We start from the raw sequence: 21,633 nt of genomic DNA, 5'->3' as shown, positions 1-21,633 counted from the left end.
GGGACAGAGGCCACCTCCAAGCTGAGAAGTGTCCAGTGACATCCCTGGGGACATCCTGGGGACATCTGGGGACACCACGAGGGGACCAGGGCCACCTCCAGGCTGGGGGGTGACTGGGAACATCCCTGGGGACATCCCTGGGGACACTGGGAGGGGACAGAGGCCATCTCCAGGCTGGGGAATGACCGGGGACATCCCTGGGGACATCCTGGGGACATCCCGGGGACACTGGGATGGGACAGAGGCCACCTCCAAGCTGAGAAGTGTCCAGTGACATCCCTGGGGACGTCCTGGGGACATCTGGGGACACCACGAGGGGACCAGGGCCACCTCCAGGCTGGGGGTGACTGGGAACATCACTGGGGACATCCCTGGGGACATCCCTGGGTACACTGGGAGGGGACAGAGGCCACCTCCAAGTTGAGGAGTGTCCAGTGACATCCCTGGGGACATCCTGGGGACACCGGGAGGGGACAGAGGCCATCTCCAGGCTGTGGAATGTCTGGTGACATAGTTGTGTATCCACTGGATGAGGAACTTCATGGAATAATAGAATTACAGAATGGCTTGGGTGGGAAGGGACCTTAAATCCAATCCCATTCCCACCCCATTCCATGGGCAGGGACACCTCCCACTGTCCCAGGTTGATCCAAGCCTGTTCAGCCTGGAGACAATTCCAGCAATCCAGGGGCCGTCCTTCAGCTCCTGAGTGATTTCTGAGGTTTCCCGTTGGATTTCCCTGTTGGTTCCCCTGGAGCTCCAAACATTTGGATGCAGATCCTTGCTGAGACCCAGAGTGGAATCTCTGATCCCTGGGAGTTTTCCCAATCTCTTGCTGGGAACATCCTGATAACGGGATGGGATTCCGGGTGATTCCTCAGCTCCTGATCCCCACTTTTCCTGCAGGAAGCCAACCTGGAGAAGATCCATGTGGCCCTGAAATCCAACTGCTCTCCGGTCGAGCTGGAGGCCCTGGGGTCCCAACTGCTCGATGACGTCATTGCCGACTGCAGGTACTTTGGGAATTCGGGATGGGAAACCCTTCCTGATGTTTCTTCTTGGTTTTGGAAGGGAACACTGCCTCCGCCCCTCTTCTCCTTTCTTCACCCCCTTTTTTCCCCCTTTTCCCCTCTTTTCTCCCCTTTCCCCTCTTTTACCTCTTTTTTTTCCATTTCTCCTAATTTTTTCCACTTTTTCATCCATTTCCCCCTTTTCTATCCCTTTTTTGTTTGTTCCCTCCTTTCTATCCCTTTTTTGTTTGTTCCCTCCTTTTCCCCACCTTTTTTCCTTTCTTCTATTTTCTCTCCCTCTTTTCCCCATTTTCCCCTTTCCCCCTTTTCCTTCTTTTTCCCACCTTTTCCCACTTTCCTTTTATTCATTTTTTTCCCTTATTTCAGTTTTTCCTTTCCCCTCTTTTTCCTCTTTTTCCCTCTCCCCCCTTTTCCCTTTTTTTGCTTTCTTTTTTCCTTTTCCCCCTTCTCCCTTTTTTTCCGTTTCTTTCTTTTCCCCCCTCTTTCTCTCTTTCTCTCTTTTAATATTTTTCCTTTTCTCCCCTTTTCCCTACTCCTCTTTCCATTTTTTTGTCTTTTCTCCTTTTTTTTCTATGCTTTTCCTTTTTCCACTTCCCCCCTTTTTTTCCATTTTCCCCTCTTTTTCCCTTTTTCCATTTCCTCCTTTTCTCCCTTGTTTCTCTTTTTCCTGTTTTTCCTTCTTTTGTCTTTCCCCCTTTTATTCTCTTCCCCCTTTTTTCCTCTTTTTGCCCTTTCTCCCCTTTTTTTCTTTTTTCCCTTTTTTCCTTCCCACCCTTTCTTTGTCCTTATTTCCTTTCTTTCCTTATTTCCCTTTTTCCCTTCTCCCCCTCCTTTCCCCCCCCCCCTTTTTCCCCTTTTTTCCCATTTTCCCACCTTTTCCCTGCTCATTCCCCCTCACTCCAAATCCTCATCCCTGGAAGTATCCAAACCCAGGCTGGACGGGGCTTGGAGCAACTGAGGAGTGTGGAAAATCCCAAACCATTCCATAATTCCATGTTCTCCCTATTTCTCTGCAATAAAAAAATGGGATTTACAATCCCAATTCCCGAGGTGAGAATGTCGCATCCTTAAAAATCTCCTTCCAAACCTCTGCACAGCCTAAAAATAAATTTATCTTTCTCTCCATCTATTTTTTCCGGAGGAAATCCTGATTTGTGGCTCAGGAGCCGGGAGCAGGAAGTTAATTTATAGCAGCGGATCCATAAATCCTTGAATTTTACAGGAAAACCTCCCAGTTTGGCACCTGATCCATTTTTCCAGGAGCTTGGATAATGGATATTAAAATGTGGGTGTGGCTTATTCCCATCCTGATTCCCAGGGGAATTCTGGCCTTGGTTTGAAACTCTTTTGCTCTTCCCATTCCCAAATATCTTTGTTGGCTTCTCAATTCCTTGGAAATTTGCTGAAAATATGGAAAAACCAATTAAAAAGGCTGGAAAATCCCACAAGAAGTTGGATGAGCTATTGGGGGGGGGGAAATTGGGATGGATTAATGATCCTTAATGACGATTAGTGACCATTAATGACCATTGATGATTGGTGACATTAGTGACCATTAAACACCATTAATGATGACTGGTGACCTTTAATGACCATTAATTAACAATTCATGATGATTGGTTACCATTAATGACCATTAGTGACCCTTAATGTACTTTAATTATCATTAATGACCTCTAATGATAATTAATGACCATTAATGATGATTGATGACCATTAATGATCAGTAACAACCATTAACAACCTTTGATGATGATTGGTGACCATTAATGACTATTAATCACCATTAATGATGACAGGTGACCATTAATGACCTTTAAGGACCATTAAAGAGCATTGATGATGATTGGTGATCATTAATGACCACTAATGACCATTAATCACCAGTGGTGATCATCAGTGACAATTTACAGCCCTTAATGACCTTCAAGGTCCATCCCAATCCAACCCAATCCCTGATTCCCGCCTATCCCTGCAGCCTGAAGCTTCCCGATGTCCTGGGGAGAGCGTCCAGCACCCACCTGGATCAGAACCTGTTCCGCTTCCGGAGCACCCACCTGGAGCAGATCCTCAAGGTGGCCCTGAGGCTCAAGCATGAGAATTCCGGCCTTTCCCAAATCCTGGATCAGGCGGAGGATTGGCTCTGCCGGCTCCGGGCCATGGCGGAGGAGGTGACGCTTCCTGGTTTTCCCATCGTGGTTGTGGTGGGAAGCAAGCAGGGGGGGATGTTCCATCCCGGCTCCCAAATCCATGGATTCTCCCACGGTGCTAGATTTTGGTCTGATGGTTGAGGTTGGTCTTGCTCACGGATGGGTTGAGGTCAACTCATGGATAGGGAGCAGCCGTGGGAGAAGGACTTGGAATGTTGGTGGGGGGGAAGTTCTGCGTGCTCCAGCAGATCCCACAGCAGAAATAGGGGGAATTCTGCCCCTCTGCCATGGAGCCAGGCTGGGAGAGCTGGGAATGTTCCCCTGGAGAAGGAATCAATCTCCAGGGAATCAATCAAACTCTAGGGAATCCTCAGAGTCCCTGAAGGGGCTCCAGGAGAGCTGGAGAGGGACTGGGGACAAGGCCTGCAGGGACAGGAGCCAGGGAATGGCTCCCACTGGGAAAGGGGAGATTGGGCTGGGATCTTGGCAAGGAATTCCTGGCTGGGCTGGAATTCCCAGATTTGCTGTGGCTGCCCCTGGATCCCTGGCAGTGCCCAAGGCTGGGCTGGATGAAGTTGGATCCATCTGGGATAAGATCCCTCCCAACCCAACCCATTCCATGATTTCACGATCCCATTCTGGGCTGTGCTGGTGGATCTCTCCTAACGGGATCCTGTGGATTTGTGTTTTCCAGCCCCAGAACAGCCTCCCGGACATTGTCATCTGGATGCTCCAGGGGTACAAACGTGTGGCCTTTGCCCGCATCCCGGCCCACCAGGTCCTGTATTCCCGGAACATCCCCAACTGCTGCGGCCGGAACTGCGGGAAGCTCCAGACCATCTTCCTCAAGGTACCTTTGGAAGCCTGTCCTGGTGGAATCTTGATTTTCCAAACAGTTTCTTCCCCTAAATGTAATTGAAAAGATGGAAAATCCAGCAGGGAAAGCTCAAATCCCAACACAACATTCAGCTCCGGTTTTATGGAATCATGGGAAGTTTTGGGTTGGGAGAGACCTTAAATACTTGACCTTGTCTGTCTTCCTGTCCTTGTCCCTGGCTTTGTCCCTGACCTTCTCCCTGACCCTGTCTTTTTCCTTTTCCCTGTCCTTCTCCCTGTCCTTGTCCCTGTCCCTGACCTTCTCCCTGGCCCTGTCCTTATCCGTTTCCCTGACCTTGTCCCTGACTCTGTCCTTGACCTTGTCCCTGTCCCTCTCCCTGTCCCTGACCCTTTCCTTATCCTTTTTCCCTGGCCTTGTCCCTCACCGTGTCTTGTCCCTGTCCATGTCCCTGAACTTGTCCCTGTCCTTGACCTTGTTCCTGTCCTTCTCCCTGTCCTTGTCCATGTCCTTGTCCATGTCCTTGTCCCTGTCCCTGACCTTCTCCCTGGCCCTGTCCTTATCCATTTCCCTGACCTTGTCCCTGACTCTGTCCTTGACCTTGTCCCTGTCCCTCTCCCTGTCCTTGTCCCTGACTTTGTCCCCGACCTTCTCCCTGACCCTTTCCTTATCCTTTTTCTCTGGCCTTGTCCCTCACCGTGTCTTGTCCCCATCCATGTCCCTGGACTTGTCCCTGACCTTGACCTTGTCTGTGTCCTTGTCCCTGTCCCTGTCCCTGTCCTTGTCCCTGACCTTTTCCCTCTCCTTGACCTTGTCCTTTTCCCTGTTCCTGACCTTGTCCATGTCCTTTTCCCTGTCCTTGTCCCTGACCTTTTCCCTCTCCTTGACCTTGTCCTTTTCCCTGTCCATGTCCTTGTCCCTGACCTTTCTGTGACCCTGATCCTGTCCCTGATCCTGTTCCTGGTCCTGTCCAAGACCACTGGAATTTTGAAGCTCCTCCAGATCAGCTGGGGTCACATTTTAGGGATGTCGCTGGTGGCGTTGGGATGATCCTGAAAGTCTTTCCAACCTCAATTCCATAATCCCAAAGCGCTCCATGTGCACCACTCACTCCTGACATCATCCCATGACTTCTCCATGTCGCACCTGCCCCATCCAGGGATCTTCATTCCCACCCTTCCAGCCTCCCAGGATTCCCGTTAATCCCTCCCCGGGGGCCTTTTCCTTGGCAGTACCCACAGGAGGAGACAATGGGGCCACGGATCCCGGCGCAGATCCGGGTGCGGCTCTGGTTCGGATTGGCCGTGGATGAGAAGGAATTCAACCAATTTGCCGAGGGAAAACTCTCCGTCTTTGCCGAAACTGTGAGCATTCCCAAGGGATCCTCATCCCGGCGGGAAAAGGGGGTGGGCTGGACCTAAAACCTCATCACATTCCCAAAGGATCCCTGTCCTGATGGGAAAAGGGGGTGGGCTGGACCTAAAACCTCATCACATTCCCAAAGGATCCCTGTCCTGATGGGAAAAGGGGGTGGGCTGAACCTAAAACCTCATCACATTCCCAATGGATCCCCATCCTCATGGGAAAAGGGGGTGGGCTGGACCTAAAACCTCATCATTCCCTAAAAACTGTGGGAAGGGGGAGCTATTCCCACCATCTCAGACTGGAATGCTGAGGGGAAAGTTGGGAATGAGCCATGGAACTGTGTGTTGTCCCTCACAATGGGAAAATTGGGATGCTGTGGAATGGGTTGGGCTTTTCCCGGATCTGTCCCTCTGCTGGGATTATTCATGGGATTCTATGGGATTATTCATGGAATTCTGTAATTCTGACCCCAAATCCATCTTTTTCTTGGCTCTCCCAGTATGAGAACCAGACCAAGCTGGCGCTGGTGGGGAACTGGGGCACCACCGGCCTCACTTATCCCAAATATTCCGATGTCACCGGCCGGATCAAGCTTCCCAAGGACAGCTTCCGGCCTTCCGCAGGATGGACCTGGGCTGGGGATTGGTTCATCTGTCCAGAAAAGACGTGAGTGGGGCTTTTCCACTGGGAATTCCCGGGAATCCCAAAATCTGGTGGCAAAATCTGGGATGCCCCCTGTGGTTCCTCGTCTGTGTCCATGGATGTGATTCCCCCTCATCCAAATCTTGGGATGCTCCAAAACTGATGATTTGTGGGGTGGGATTTTCATCCTGGTTTGGGTTTTTCCTAAGGAGGAATTTTGCTCGGAGGGGTGGGAGAAATTTGGGAGCGCTGAGGACGGCGCAGGAGGAAAGTGGGGTGGAGAATCCCTGATTTTGGGTATTCCTGGGATTCAGGCTGTTGCACGATGTGGATGCTGGGCACCTGAGCTTCGTGGAGGAGGTGTTTGAGAACCAGGTCCGGCTCCCCGGAGGGCAGTGGATCCACATGACTGATTCCTACACGGATGTGGTGAGGGAAAACTGGGAATTCTGGGAGCTGGGCTGGAATCCCAGGGGAAATTTAGGGGTCGGTTTGGGTGAGAATTCCCTGTGTCCCACAGAACGGGGAGAAGGTCCTGCCCAAGGATGAGATCGAGTGTCCTCCAGGCTGGAAGTGGGAAGATGTGGAATGGGACACGGATCTCAACAGGGCTGTGGATGAGAAAGGTACCAAAGACGGAATTTTGGGATCCTGGGATTTGGGAATTTTGGGATCTGGGATTTAGGAAGTTTGGGATTTCTTTCCATGGTCTATGGATGAAAACATTCCCATGGCTGTGGGAACTGGATCAGGAGAAGGGATCAGGCTCTGGGGGATCCTTTTCCCTTGTCTGCCTAGAGCTGTGGGATGAGAATTCCAAAAGGCAGTGCTGGGATAATCTGGGAAGGCCCTGGAGAAAAGGAAATGGAAAACACCAGGCTGGAGAGTGCTGGAATGGTCCTGGGGGTTGGAATGGCTGGAGGGGAGTGAGGGAAGAGTCCCCAGGGTGGGATTTGGAGCCAAGGACACCACGGATCCATCCCTGGGCATTCCAGAAGGCTGGATTGTGATGTAAGGAGGGAAATCCAACTGGAAAATTTTGCTGGATTCAGCTACACCTTCACTGTTGTAAATTCCTGGTGGGAGCCAAGGTGTGGGGAGGGAGGCTCTTCTCCCGCCTCCACCAGGTATTCCCTTCTTCCCAAGGCTGGGAATACGGGATCACGATCCCGCCGGAGCGCAAGCCCAAGGCCTGGGTGCCGGCGGAGAAGATGTTCCACACCAACCGGCGCCGGCGCTGGGTGCGGCTCCGCCGGCGCGACCTGGAGCACATGGGAGCCGGGATAAAGGTGGGATTGGCCGGGAAAAGGTGCCACTGGATCGGGATGTGGCCCTGTCCCTCTGGGTGGGTGCTTGGCTTTGGCAGGATCCGCTTTTCCTTGGAGATTGAGGGAGGCTTGCCCCGGTTTCCAGTGGAAAACGCCACATTCCTGGGGTGGAGAACATTCCGGAGGGATTGACTGGGATGTGGGGTGCGATGGGGACATCCAGGAAAGTCCGGGAGTGTGGGAAATGGGAGAGGGCCGGTGTCCCCAGCCTGTCCCTATCCCGCTTCCCTCTAGATGGTGCCATTGGACCGGGAATGCCACTTCCGCTCCTCGGTCCTTCCCGCCGCTTCCCAAGGCCACTTGTCTCCCTTCCCAGAAAATTGTAGCCACTGTCACCCCATTTGCTGTGGGTGTCACCGGGAGAAAAACCTTCCAGGGCTTGGGGTGGATGATCCAGGGAGTAATTCCAGAGGTGGCAGAGTCATGGGAGGGGTCGGGATGATGGCAAAGGGAAAAACAGGATCTTGGCAAGGAATTCCTGGCTGGGGGGGTGGGCAGGGGCTGGGCTGGAATTCCCAGATTTGCTGTGGCTGCCCCTGGATCCCTGGCAGTGCCCAAGGCCAGGTTGGACACTGGGGCTTGGAGCACCCTGGATGGTGGGAGGTGTCCCTGGAAGTGGCTGAGCTTTAAAGTCCCTTCCATCCCAAACCATAATTCCATGATTCCATGACAATCTCCAGGGCCTTTCCCAACTGAAACCAAATGACCTCAGAAATCCTTCCCAACCTGAATATTCCTATGATTCTCCAAATTATTCCATGACTCCATTCCATGACTCCAATCTGGAGGAGACACAGGGAAAACCTGGGGTGGAACAACCATATCCAACAACATCCCGAAAAACCCTAAACCCAGCTTTTGGGCCAATCCTGGAAAACCTGATCCCTGTGATCCCTGTCTGGCAGCACAAGCAGGAGGAGCTGGACGGGGATGGTTGGGAATACGCTTCCCTCTTTGGCTGGCGCTTCCACCTCCAGCAGCGCCGCTCCGACGCCTTCCGCCGGCGCCGCTGGAGACGCCGGATGGAGCCTCTGGAACGCACCGGCCCCGCCGCTGTCTTTGCCTTGGAAGGGGCTCTGGTAGGGAACAGCTTCTCCCATTCCCAAATTTCTGCCTGGAAATGTTACCGGCCGCTCGTTATCTGTTTCCCGCTATCCTGTTATCCTCCCTGTTTTTGCCCTGCTTTCCCTCTGTGCTCCTGACTGTCTCCACACTCTGGATTTTCCAATCCGCTTCTTTTCCAATGATTCCATGAGAGCCAAAGCAGCACAAAGCTCCCATTCTGTGTTTTTATGGAATTTTTTCCTCTCCCGTTTGGCTTTTTCCCCCCCTTTTTCCTTGCTCTGTCTTTCCCTCCAATCCAGAGTTGATCTCTTCGGGATCAAAGCGGCTCCATGGTGTTTTCCATGAGCTGTTCCCATCTCCAGGGATCCCGGCTGCCTCTCACCCCCAGAGCTCCTGGCAGGATTGTTCCTATTCCCCTTTTTCCCATGGGATCCGCAAGCGGGAATTCCCAGCCTTGGAAATTGCTTCTTTTCCCGCAAATATTCCAAGGCCAATGGGGAATTAGGAGCACTCAGGAATCTCCAAGAGCTTTTCCAACCTAAATTTTAGGATTCTGGGGAACACTGGAAGCCCAGACTCCTCTTGGACACCCCAGAGAATTCCATCCCATGGGGAATCCTGGCTCTGGGGATGATCCCAGCATTCCCGACTTTCCATTGTTTTCCTTGCAGGGAGGAGTGACCGATGACAAGAGCGACGACGGAAAATCCGATGGAAAATCCGCATCCACCCTGAGTTTCGGAGTCAACAGACCCACGATCTCCTGCATTTTTGACTGTAAGGACCCCAGGGGAGCGGGAAAGGCATTTCCCATCCTTTTCCCAGAAAAAGATGGAAAAATAAAAATGGAAAAAGGGTGGAGGGGACGACAGTGCTTATGGGAACATCCACAGGCTCCAGGATCGGAGCTAGGGATATCCCAGGGGGATTAAGCTGGAATTCTCTCAGATGGGAGATGAGGAATGATGGAATCTCCCTGGGATCTTTTCCATGTTTCTCGTTCTTCCCCCAGCCGGGAACAGATTCCACCTGCGCTGTTACCTGTACCAGGCACGGGATCTCATTGCCATGGACAAGGACAGCTTCTCCGGTGAGTCCGGATCCACACTGGGGTGGAATTCCAGAAACAGAGGGGAACCATCTGTGGGCCAGGACTCTTCCCACTATCCCAGGTGGATCCAAGTCCATCCAGCCTGGCCTTGGGCACTGCCAGGGATCCAGGGGCAGCCACAGCAAATCTGGGAATTCCAGCCCAGCCAGCAATTCCTTGCCAAGATCCCAGCCCAATCTCCCCTTTCCCAGTGGGAGCCATTCCCTGGCTCCTGTCCCTCCATCCCTTGTCCCCAGTCCCTCTCCAGCTCTCCTGGAGCCCCTCCAGGCCTGGAATGGGCTCCAAGGAATCTCTGTAGCCTTTCACTCTCCAGGCTGGATATGATGGAGCACAGGGAGACACTTCCATGGGATTTGCCCAGGGAAAATTCCGGAGGGTGACAGGATTTTATCAGGACATCAGCACAGTCTGGCCCCTTCTTCTCCAGCATCCTCAGGAAATTCCTTGTTGGATTTGATCCAGTGGAAGTTTCCCAGCCCATGGGGCTGGATCCAGATGATCCCTAGGTTTCCTTCCATCCCAAAACAGTCCATGACTCCATGACTCCATAATTCCTTAGCGTCCCCCTTATTCCCAGGGCAGCAGTCCCTGGGATTTGGGATTTAGGAAGGAGATTTCCATGAGAAAAAGGGAATCCAGGTGGAAAACAGGGGCTGGCCTTTGTGGAGGAGTTTTCCATGTCCTGCTGCTCCACCCTTTCCCAGCATAGCTCCAGGGATTTCTGAAATTCCCAGGATTGTGCTGGTGCAGTCGGAACTTCCCGCGCTAGGGATTTTTGGGATAAGAAAGAAGCCAGAATAGGAGAAATCCTTTTATTCCATGGGATTTCTGTGCTGGAGGTGCTTGGATGGTTGGATGCAGGTGGAACATCCCTTTGGAATGTGGTTGAGGGGGGATGGAATGCCAGAAAATTCCACATCCTCATCCCTGGAGGCTGGGTCATCCCAGCCAGGAATTCCCATCAATGCTTTGGAGCTGGAAAAGTGGGAAAAGGGAATGTCACCTCCTCTAGATCAGAGCTGGAATAATGTAGAATGTCCCAAATCCTGGGAAAAGAGTCCAGTGGTGGGAGAGCTCCAACATCCCTCCGGGGCTATCCCTGCTCGATTCCCATGAGAATTTACAGAGGGATTTGGGTGGGATTTCCCTCTAAATTCTGGGATTTCAATCCCACTTGGACCAACACATCCCAGGAATGATGGGAAACAGGGTCAATCCCAAAACTGGGGAAGCAGCTGGACCGTGATCCCGAGGGAATCCTGCTTTTCCCTGTGGCTGGAATAATGTGATTTTTGGGAATAAACACCCCAGAGCATCCAAAAAAAAAAAAAAATCCCCCAGTGCCTGTTCCCACCTGGAATTCCCACAAAAGGCTCCTTGTTGGGATGAGGAGGTGGGAGTGAGGTGAGCTCATGGCCCGGGAGGGGAGTCCGGAATCGTTTTCCTTTGGAAAAATGTCGGCCAAGGACAACACGAGCAGCAACGTTCCACAATGTGGGATTGTGATTCCCGCTGCCGGGAATAAAGGAGTTCATTAAAGGGGCTTGGCAGTTGGAAAAATAAACATTCCCTGCTCCCAACAAAGGGGCTTTAGAGAGGCTTCCATGAAAAAAAAAAAAAAAAAAAGGAGGAGAAGGGAGGGAAAAATGGGAAAAAAAAAAGGGAAAAGCAACTCCAAATCCAGGGTTTTTTGTTTATTGTAGTGGATTTGGCTGAGGAAAAGTGAGAAAGGCTCTTCCCAGAGTGGGTTTTTGGGAATGTCTGAGTGGTCCTGGATTGTTGAGTGTGGACAGAGGGAGAAATCCAGCCCCTGGTGCCCCAATTCCTTGGAAAATGGGGGGAAAAGGGGGAATGCTGCTGAGATCAGCTGGCCCTGCTTCCAGGGGGTGTGGGATCATCCTGGGATCTCAATTCAGTGGTTTGTGGGATCATCCTGGGATCTCAATCAAGGTATGTGGGATCATCCTGGGATCTGAATCCAGGAATGTAGGATGTTCCTGGGAGCTGAATCCTGGGATGTTGGGATGTTCCTGAGCTGAACCTATGGTGTGGGTATTCCTTGACTGAAACCATGGATTGTGGAATAATCCTGGGATCTGAATCCAGGGAGGTGTGGGATAATCCGGGGATCTGCATCCTTTGGCTCCCATTAAAGCCCCCAGGGATATGTGGGATGTTCCTGGAATCTTCATCCAGGGATGTGGGGGATGCTCCTCTACCTTCCAGCCAGGAATTCCTTCCCAAGATCCCACCCCAATCTCCCGTTTCCCGGTGGAAGCCATTCCCTGGCTCCTGTCCTTCCTTCCCTTGTCCCAAATTCCTCCTCAGCTCTCCTGGAGCCCCTTTAGGCCCTGGCAGTGGCTCCAAGATTTCCCTGGATCTTTAGAACAATCCCAACTCTCAGACTGAGCCTTTCCAGCTGGAAAACCACCTGGAAAACCCAGCAGTTTGGGCTTGGAATGCTGAATTCCAGGTGGGATACACTGGGCAGCTCCTTTCTCCTCAAGCAAGACCTGAGGGAACTCAGGGTGAGATGGAGCCAGCTGAGAATTCCCAAATTCTTTGGGAGCCGGTTCTGGATGGGGCTTGGAATTCTGTGAGAGCCAGAGCTGGGATCCATCCCTGAATCCCAATCCCTGAATCCCATTCCCGCAGATCCCTACGCCATCGTGTCCTTCCTGCACCAGAGCCAGAAGACGGTGGTGGAGAAGAACACCCTGAATCCCACCTGGGATCAGACCCTGATCTTCTACGAGATCGAGATTTTCGGGAATTCTCAGGATGTGGCTGAGTCCCCTCCTAACATCCTGGTGGAAATCTATGACCACGACACCTATGTGAGTGTGGCCATTCCCGACGGGAATTCCCAGCCTCTGGAATGTGTGATGTCCGGCGTCTCTGGGTGGTTTGGGCTTTGGGGTGGACTTTCCAGAGGGAGAAGATTCCAGGGAAAACCCTATGGTGTCCTTGGGGTCTCATTCATTGAGCTTCCTTGTTGTCATTTAAAGTGGGGAAATTAACGGAGTTTCCTCATGGAAAAACTTTGGGATAAAGTGGGATGCAGGTATGGAAGTAGGGAAACGCCCTCTGCTATTTGCCATGTCCAAAGGACTTGGGAATGATGGAATTTTGGCAGGAACTTGAGATTTTTCCCAGAAAAACCAAGATGGGAAAAAAAACTGGAGAAACCAAGTGCAACAGGGAATTCTGTGGAAAATCACTTGGAATACACCTTGGGAAGGGCTTGGGAATATCTCAGGAATCTTTTTACCTCTCTCCTGCTCCTTCCCAGCAGAAAAGATTCAAAAAATCCGAGTGCGGAGCAGGGAATGGGATTTTAGGAGCTGATGAAGGCTCTGTGTTCCTGCTCTGGAAAACATAGGATAGGAATTCCTAAAAAGGTGTTTTTCCAGCCTTAGGAATTCCAGGGAGGAGTTGGAAAACTGGAGACTCTATGAGCACCAATCCTATTCATTTTCCCTGCCCCAATCCCATAACGGGATCATCCCTTGCTCCCGATTTTTGGCTGAAGGGGAATGGATTTCTCTGGGAAAAGGGATGGGAAGGAAGATCCCAATTCCCATGGTTCCCAATTCCCTGGAATTCCCTTTCCAGGGCGCGGATGAGTTCATGGGACGCTGCATCTGCCGGCCCAGCCTGGAGCGCTCGCCCCGGCTCTCCTGGTATCCCGTCCTCAAATCCGGCCGGAATGTCGGGGAGCTCCTGGCCGCCTTCGAGCTGATCCAGAGGGAAAAGGTGAGATCCATCCCTGAGCATGGAATGCTCCGGAATTCCATTTCTTCCTCAGGATCCAGCTTTTCCAGGCAGTGGGTTTTCCATTGGTGCCTTTGGAGCCTGTGAAGAATCAGAGGGATTTGGGATTTGTCCCTTTTTGCGGGATAATTCCATAGGAAGAGGTTTTCCAGGAGGGAAAAGAGGTGGTTTAGGGTTGGCCTGATGGAAAACTGCAGAATTCCAGGTGGGATGGGCTGGATGGATCCTTCTCTCCTTGGACAAATCCTGGCGAGGTCTCATGGATATCGAGGGAGCTGGGAATTGCCAAATCCCTAAGGAATGCTGCCCTTTCCTTGGAATTATTTCTGGAGGGGGTTTAGGAGAGCTGAAGCCACTCCAGCTTTTCCAATGGCTGCATCCCAGATGTGCCAGGAAAAAGGGATGGATTGGGAAGCTCAGTCCCTGTATCCCACTCTTCCTTCCCAGCCCTGAGGTTTATCTGGGAATGGGAATCCCACAATTCCCTCTTCCCTGGAAATCCCAGCCCAAACACCGGGACAAGGACCCAAATATCCACATGTGGCTTCTTCCTCCTCCTCCTCATTCCCTCAGAAATGGGTGGGAAAGGCCTTGGAAAAGCCTTGGAATGAGATGTGCTCCCAGAGGAGCTGTTTGATCCCAGTGGGAATCATCTGGGTGGATTTGGTCCTTCCATGCTGGATGAGAATCCAGGATTTTTAGAGCTTGGAATGGAAGGGGCTGAAGTTTCCCTCCTGGAAAAAGAGGAATTAGCGGTGGGAATGTTAATGGGAATTGTGTTCTCTCCCTGCAGCCGGCTGTTCATCACATCCCTGGATTCGAGGTAATTCCCAACTCCTCCTTGCAAATCCAGCACCATTCCCAGCTTTCCCAGGGATTTGGAGGTGTTTCCAGCCCTGCGGCAATCCCTCCATCCTGTCTTAGGGAATTCTTTTAGGATAAAAGAAATCCTAAAGCTTAGAGATTCCGATTTTCCTCAGCTGATAAGGAAAACTGGGAGTGGGGCAGCTCCTTCCCGACAGGGCAAACTCATCCCATTCCAGGATGATCCAGAGGATGCCATGGAGATGCTCCAAAGGCTCTGGAGCCAGGCTGGGAGAGCTGGGAATGTTCCCCTGGAGAAGGGAAAAATCCAGGGAATCCTCAGAGTCCCTGCAGGGGCTCCAGGAGAGCTGGAGAGGGACTGGGGACAAGGGATGGAGGGACAGGAGCCAGGGAATGGCTCCCACTGGGAAAGGGGAGATTGGGCTGGGATCTTGGCAAGGAATTCCTGGCTGGGCTGGAATTCCCAGATTTGCTGTGGCTGCCCCTGGATCCCTGGCAGTGCCCAAGGCCAGGCTGGATCCACCTGGGACAGTGGGAGGTGTGGGATCCCATCCTGGATGGGATTTAAGGATTTTTCCTCCCCAACCCATTCCATGATTCCTTTTGGATATCAGCTCCAATTATAAACCTTGGGATGGGTTTAGGGATGAGAATTCCTCTAATTCTGCCCTCTCTTCTTTCCCAGAGCGAGCTCTCCTCCAGTCTGGATGAGGTGAGTCTTTGGGAATTCCATATTTTCATCTTGGAATTGTTCAAATTTGTTTCTTTGGGAAATCCTCTTTTTCCCGGATGGGTCAAGCTGGGAGCATCAGGATTTTTGGAATATGAGTGACCTCTGGCCTGATGGGCTTTTCCTCATGGCCAGGAATGTTGGGATCCATTTCCCCTCTGGAATGAGGTGTCCCATCCTCTCAACCCGGGCGTGCCAAAGCCGGAATGCTCCCAATTCCAAACTTTCCACAGGGAATCCCAATTCCAAACTTTCAATAGGGAATTTGCTGTGAATTGAGGATGTGCTGGACTGTTCCAGTTGTTCCAAAGGAAATTTTCGTCCCTCATCCTGGAAAAAATTCAGGGATAGGTTGGATGGGGCTTGGAGCTACCTGGGATAGTGGAAGGTTCCCTGCCCATGGAATGGGATGAGTTTTCCAATGGAAAGTATTCCATGATTCCATCATTCCCATGATTCTTATTCCACACCCAGGATCCCAAGACTTTATCCCTGTACATCCCATGGAGCCAATCCCAGGCTGAAGCCACAGTTGGGATCTTGGAAAACTCCAGGCAGGGAAAGGGAACAACTCTTGGAATGTTGTGGTGGCCCTCGGAGCCGTTAATCCCAAAATTTGGGAGATGAGCTAGGAAAGACCTGAGCCACATTCCCAGGAAAGGTTGGATTGGATGACATAAGCACATTTTTCCAAGATTTTTTTCCCACCCAAACCAGCTTTCCTGGGAGCTCATCCTGCTGTTCCATGTGTCCATAATCATCTCTCTCCTTTTTTTTTTTTTTCCTCCATTTCTTCCCACTGCCGGAATTCCGGGATGGGGCATTCCACAGCTCTGCATCCCTGCCTTGTTCTCGGAGGGGCTCCTCCAATGGGTATCGCTCTCTTCCCTCTCCTTCCCTTTTCCCAGAATCCAAGAAAATCCTGGCAGAGCCTTTCAGGGAGAGCAGGATTGCAGGAACCCCATCCCAACAAAATTCCTAAGGATTGGTGCCACCTGGAGCCTCCGGTGCCCCATGGATGCTCCTGAAGGACCGGGATGGCTCCATCCTTATCCATTTTTTCTTGGGAATGGCCTTTTGTGGCTGAATTCCCTCTGAACTCTGGGATTTATCTTTGGATCGCATTCCAGCTTCCATTTAAACTGGGAATCTTTTCCAGCCCTTTTTTTTGGCCTCATCCATGTTGATTTTCCCGGATACAAATCCGGGATGGAATCAATGATCTCCAGAGTTCCCTGCCACCTGGATTCCCTTGGATTTATCCTTGTTCAACCCATCCTGGCTCCCAGCAGGATTTTCATGGATTTTCTTCCCTCCAGCCAGCTTTGTCTGGGAATTTTTTTTCCCACTCCCATCCTGATCCTTCTGTGCTCCCGCCTCATTCCTGGCATTCCCTGCTCATTCCCATCCATTCCAGCGTTCCATCCTCTGACATTCAGCTGGAATCCAGGAGGATGCCTGGAAAACCACTGGGAGAGCAGCAGGAAGGACTTAAAAAAAACCTGGAATGACGATGCAGGGTTAAAATCCAAGTTGATCCTGGAGAGGATGGACGGGGCAGGAGCTCTTTCCCAAGGATTTCCCACTGGATTTGCTGAAGGATTGATCTCTAAAATCCCTTCCAACCCAAACCATTCCATGATTTCGGGCCTGAGCAGCCTGAAATGAATTTTTTTGGGAATTAGATTTCCAGAGGTAACCCAGGGAATGTGGGAATTCTCTGCAGCTCTCCCTTCTCCTTCGGGTTATCCCAGATAAAATTCCCATTCCCTGACAGCACTAACCCGCGCTGGGAGCACTTGGATCATGGAATGGAGGAGTGTCTGCTCCATGTGGGAATCCCAGGCACATCTTCCCACATGGAATTCCCAAAAACCTCCTTCTAACAAGCAGCTGGACTCAGGAACCAAAAATTCCCAAGGAAAATTAAAACTTGGAATTTTATGGGAGGGGGAGTTGGAATTGGATGATCCTTAAGGCCCTTTCCAACTCCAACCATTCCATGATTCCATGTGGAAAATCCCTTTGGAGAACCAATCCCTCACCCAGTCCTGTAATTCAAACACACCCACACGTCATTGAATCCAATAGAATTCCAGCTGGGAGAGAATTCCATGCTCCTGGGATGGATTTCCAGAGGTTTTCATTCCGGCCTTTCCGGGGGCTCTGGGAGATGCAGGAAAAGAAAAAGGGAGGAATTCTGGCTCCCACTCTCCTCCTCCGGAAAGGCAAATTTGGAATTCCTCGGCTGCCTCGCAGATTTGGGATGATCCCAATGGAATTCCCAGGTAGTTTCTCCTGAGCCCTATCCCATGGATTTCTGGATTATCCATGAAGTGTGGGATGAACCACAGCCCCTTCCCAGATCCAGAGGTGATGCCAATCCCCCATCCCACAGTGCTGCTCCCACTAAACTTTTTGGGAATTGCCCAACTACAAACCCGCCGCTGCTGCTTCATCCCTTTCCTCATCCCACTGTGATCCCGGGATGGGATAGAGGTGATTCCATCCCGTCATTCCCTAAAAAAGGTTTAACCTTGGAGGGCAGATCCTTTGTATTTTTTGATCCCTGGGAAAACCTCAGGAATGTTGGATCTTCTCCAGGATGGATTAAAGAGATTGAACCACTTTTCCGGCACCTCCATCCTGCCATTCCTCACCTCTCTCCTCTGGCTGTCCTGGATTTCCTGGGAGAGATCAGTTTGGCAAGGATGGAGATTCCGGGTGGATCCAACCTGGAAAGGGGTTGGATGTCCCATCCTGGTGCTTCCTGATATTTTCCTTTCCCTCTCTGCTCCCACAGTCCGCGGATTCCGACCTTCCCTACCCGCCGCCGCAGCGGGAGCCCAACGTTTACATGGTCCCGCAGGGAATCAAACCCGTCCTGCAGCGCACGGCCATCGAGGTGAGCCACGGATCCGGGAATGACAGCCGGGAATGGGATCCAAGATAGATTCCGGGTTGGGATTCCAAAAAAAAAGGAGGCTCCGGGGGGAGTTTCTGGCTCTTCACAATTCCCTGACAGGAAGGTGGAGCTGGGTGAGTAGGGATCTGCTCCCAAGGTAGCGGGGATGGGATAAGGATGAAGGGCAGGAAACAATGGATGGGATAGGGATGAAGCTCAGGGAATGAGGGATGGGATAAGGATGAAGGGCAGGAAACAAGGGATGGGATAGGGATGAAGTTCAGGGAATGAGAGATGGGGTAAGGATGAAGGGCAGGAAACAAGGGATGGGATAAGGATGAAGGGCAGGAAACAAGGGATGGGATAGGGATGAAGTTCAGGGAATGAGGGAGGGGATAAGGATGAAGTTCAGGGAATGAGAGATGGGGTAAGGATGAAATTCAGGGAACAAGTGATGGGATAAGGATGAAGTTCAGGGAAGGAGGAATGGGAAAAGGATGAAATTCAGGGTACAAGGAATGAGATCATGATGAAGTTCAGGGAACGAAGGATGGCATAAGGATGAAGTTCAGGGAATGAGGGATGGGGTAAGGATAAGGATGAAGCTCAGGGAAGGAGGAATGGGAGAAGGATGAAGCTCAGGGAATGAGGGATGGGATAAGGATGATGTTCAGCTGGGATATCAGGAGAAATTTCCTCATGGAAAGGGTGGTCAGGCATTGGAAGTGCCCAGGGAGCTTTGGAATCCCCATCCCTGGAAGTGTCCAAGGAACTCCTGGTGCCAAGGTGCGGATCGGTCACAGCTTGAACCCGATAACCTTGGAGATCTTTCCCAACCTCAAGGATTCCATAATTCCCACTACTGCTTGTCCTGCATGGTTGGAGCTCCAGGTTCCCCTCCGCTGCCGAGGAGCTCCATGGGGACCTGGAAGCAGAGCTTTGGCTGAGGGTTTGGTGTCCCCTCATCCCGCAGATCCTGGCCTGGGGGCTGAGGAACCTCAAGAGCTTCCAGCTGGCCAGCGTGACCTCGCCCAGCCTGCTGGTGGAGTGCGGCGGGCAGCGCGTCCAGTCCGGCGTCATCAAGAACGTCAAGAAGAACCCCAACTTCGACGTCTGCGTGCTCTTCATGGAAGTGGTGAGGTCCCAACGGGACTGGGGTGGTGTCCGGTTTTCGGCTGTTTGAAGGGCCTGGAAAGGCCCGGGGTGGCCTTGGGGCAGCCCGCGTATCAAAGGACGAGAAGAGGCTTCAGTTCTTCTTTCGGTTTTTATGTTTATTAATTGTTTATCTAAAAGATTTTCTTTCGGCCCGACAGAGCTCTGCTCAGCAGCCAGCCATGAGCACACTGTCTGCCCTCCGGGCAGTCACCTATCTTTATACCCATTGTTACGTGTACAATATTTATCATTTTTCCCCAATACCTTTTACCCTTATTAACCAGTGCACTTTTAGTAATGACCAATCCCAAAGTGCCACCATCACCACAGAAGATGGAGGAGAAGAAGAAGAAGAAGAAGGACAGGACACGCCCCAATTCCTCCATCTTACTTCTCTAAACCCCCCTGTACAGAAATCCTAAACCCTGTGTCTCACCCTCTAATTAACCAATCCCTTCACCATTCACCCCGGTGAAACCCTCCTATCCTCATACAGGTGTCGTCTCCTGTGTAGGATCAAAGTCCAGCCACCAGACACTTCTGGCAACATTCCAGGACTCCCGAGCCCCCCAAGGGTGGTCTCGGTGGCTCGGCACCTCAGGACTGAGATGCTGAGATCCCACAGGGTGGTGCAGGGGAAAGGGAAGGTTCTCAAAAATGGGGTGAAGTTCCTTAAAATTCTGTAAAAATGGATCTGGTGAAGGACCTCAAAGTTCCGTAAAGGAGGATCTTGTGAAGGGCCTGGATGTGCCATAAAAATGGATCTGAGGGGTGAAGGACCTCAAAGTTCCATAAAAATGGATCTTGTAGTGGAGAACCTCAAGGTCCCATAAAAAGAAATATTTTTAAGGGTTTGGTGGTCCCATAAAAATGGATCTCGTGAAGGACCTCAAAGTTCCATAAAAATGTGTCTTGTGAAGGACCTCACAGACCGATAAAAAGGGATCTTGTTCCAAAAGATCTGGAGGTCCTATAAAATTGGATCTTGGGGTGAGGGACCTCAAACTTCCATAAAAATGGATCTTGTAGTGGAGAACCTCAAGGTCCCATAAAAAGAAATATTTTTAAGGGTTTGGTGGTCCCATAAAAATGGATCTGAGGGGTGAAGGACCTCAAAGTTCCATAAAAATGTGTCTTGTGAAGGACCTCACAGACTGATAAAAAGGGATCTTGTTCCAAAAGATCTGGAGATCCCATAAAATTGGATCTTGGGGTGAGGGACCTCAAACTTCCATAAAAATGGATCTTGTAGTGGAGAACCTCAAGGTCCCATAAAAAGAAATATTTTTAAGGGTTTGGTGTTCCCATAAAAATGGATCTCATGAAGGACCTCAAAGTTCCATAAAAATGTGTCTTGTGAAGGACCTCACAGGACACATTTTTATGGAACTTTGAGGTCCTTCAAAAAGGACCTTGTTCCAAAAGATCTGGAGGTCCTATAAAATTGGATCTTGGGGTGGGGGACCTCAAACTTCCATAAAAATGGATCTTTTAGTGGAGGACCTCAAAGTCCCATAAAAATAAATCTTTTGAAGGGTTTGGAGGTCCCAGAAAAATTGCTCTTGTGCTGAAGGACTTGGAGGCCCCATAAAATTGGATATTGTGCTGAAGGGCCTCAAAATCCCATAAAATTGGATATTGTTCTGAAAGACCTCAAAATCCCATAAAATTGTATATTGTGCTGAAGGACCTTGAAGTCCCATAAAAGTGGTTCTTGTGAAGGACGGTCTTGTAAAAATGGATTTTAGGGTGAAGAACCTCAAAATTCCATAAGAATGGATCTGGTGAAAGACCTTAGAACCCCGCAATAATGGACCATGTGCAAGTGTCATAAAATTGGTTCTTCTGGTGAAGGACCTCAAAATTCCATAAAAATCATTCTTCTGGTGAAGTTCCTTCTGCCCTTGGATTCTTGGGGAATGGTGCAGGACCTCTGCCCTCCCTTTCCAGCCTCATTCCATCTTCCCTTCCCTCTTCCCGCAGCGTCTGCCCAAGGAGAGCCTCTACAGCCCCCCCATCATCCTGAAGATCATCGACAACCGCCCCTTCGGCCGGAGACCCGTGGTGGGACAGTGCACCATCCGCTCCCTCCAGGAATTCTACTGGGATCCCTCCCAGCAGGACACGGGGGCGCCCCAGGAGCAGCCAGGTACGTGGGAATGCCGGGATTTGTGTCCTTCATGGAGTCATGGGATGGTTGGGTTGGGAGGGAACTTCAAGATGATCCCATTCCACCCCATCCATGGGCAGGGATGCCTCCCACTGTCCCAGGTGGATCCAAGCCCCAGTGTCCAACCTGGCCTTGGAAACTTCCAGGGATCCAGGGGCAGCCTCAGCAAATCTGGGAATTCCATCCCAGCCCCTGCCCACCCTCACAGCCGTGGGTTTTTTCCCAATATTCCATTGAAATCTCCCCTCCTTCGGTTCAATCCATTCTCCCTTGTCCTGGCACTCCGTGTCCTTGTCCCAAGCCCCTCTCCTGACTCCTTGGAGTCCTGGATGGGATGGGGATCATGGGATTGGGATCTTGGAGATGAGCTTTGGGTGGTGAGAAAAGTCTGGATGAGTTTGGGATCTTGGAGATGAACTTTGGATGGTGGGAAGGGTCTGGGATGAATTTGGGATCATGGAGATGAACTTTGGATGGTGGGAAGTGTCTGGGAGATGTTGGGATCATGGAGAAGAATTTTGAATGGTGGGAAGTGTCTGGGATCATG

At 51.2% G+C, this 21,633-nt stretch overlaps 1 protein-coding gene across 5 annotated transcripts in view; it reads left to right on the top strand.

Annotated features, from left to right (window-relative positions):
• The window catches only part of DYSF (dysferlin), a 72,726-nt gene that overhangs the window by 19,220 nt on the left and 31,873 nt on the right, over positions 1–21,633 (top strand). For 4 of the 5 annotated variants that reach the window (XM_064712121.1, XM_064712120.1, XM_064712117.1 and 1 more), the window contains 19 exons: positions 907–1,013; positions 3,010–3,202; positions 3,876–4,031; positions 5,249–5,380; positions 5,881–6,047; positions 6,338–6,452; positions 6,544–6,649; positions 7,170–7,312; positions 8,257–8,430; positions 9,088–9,193; positions 9,429–9,506; positions 12,183–12,364; positions 13,143–13,283; positions 14,095–14,124; positions 14,812–14,838; positions 15,688–15,729; positions 17,660–17,761; positions 18,735–18,896; positions 20,900–21,065. In XM_064712121.1, the coding sequence (XP_064568191.1) occupies positions 907–1,013; positions 3,010–3,202; positions 3,876–4,031; positions 5,249–5,380; positions 5,881–6,047; positions 6,338–6,452; positions 6,544–6,649; positions 7,170–7,312; positions 8,257–8,430; positions 9,088–9,193; positions 9,429–9,506; positions 12,183–12,364; positions 13,143–13,283; positions 14,095–14,124; positions 14,812–14,838; positions 15,688–15,729; positions 17,660–17,761; positions 18,735–18,896; positions 20,900–21,065 (2,329 nt within the window). The remainder of the gene's footprint in view (positions 1–906; positions 1,014–3,009; positions 3,203–3,875; positions 4,032–5,248; positions 5,381–5,880; positions 6,048–6,337; positions 6,453–6,543; positions 6,650–7,169; positions 7,313–8,256; positions 8,431–9,087; positions 9,194–9,428; positions 9,507–12,182; positions 12,365–13,142; positions 13,284–14,094; positions 14,125–14,811; positions 14,839–15,687; positions 15,730–17,659; positions 17,762–18,734; positions 18,897–20,899; positions 21,066–21,633) is intronic. The other variant, XM_064712119.1, reaches the window with a different exon arrangement.

Source organism: Zonotrichia leucophrys, chromosome 4 (genome assembly GCF_028769735.1).
Source record: "Zonotrichia leucophrys gambelii isolate GWCS_2022_RI chromosome 4, RI_Zleu_2.0, whole genome shotgun sequence".
In the NCBI taxonomy this organism is placed as follows: Eukaryota; Metazoa; Chordata; class Aves; order Passeriformes; family Passerellidae; genus Zonotrichia; species Zonotrichia leucophrys.
This window is presented reverse-complemented; position numbering and strand designations above follow the sequence as displayed.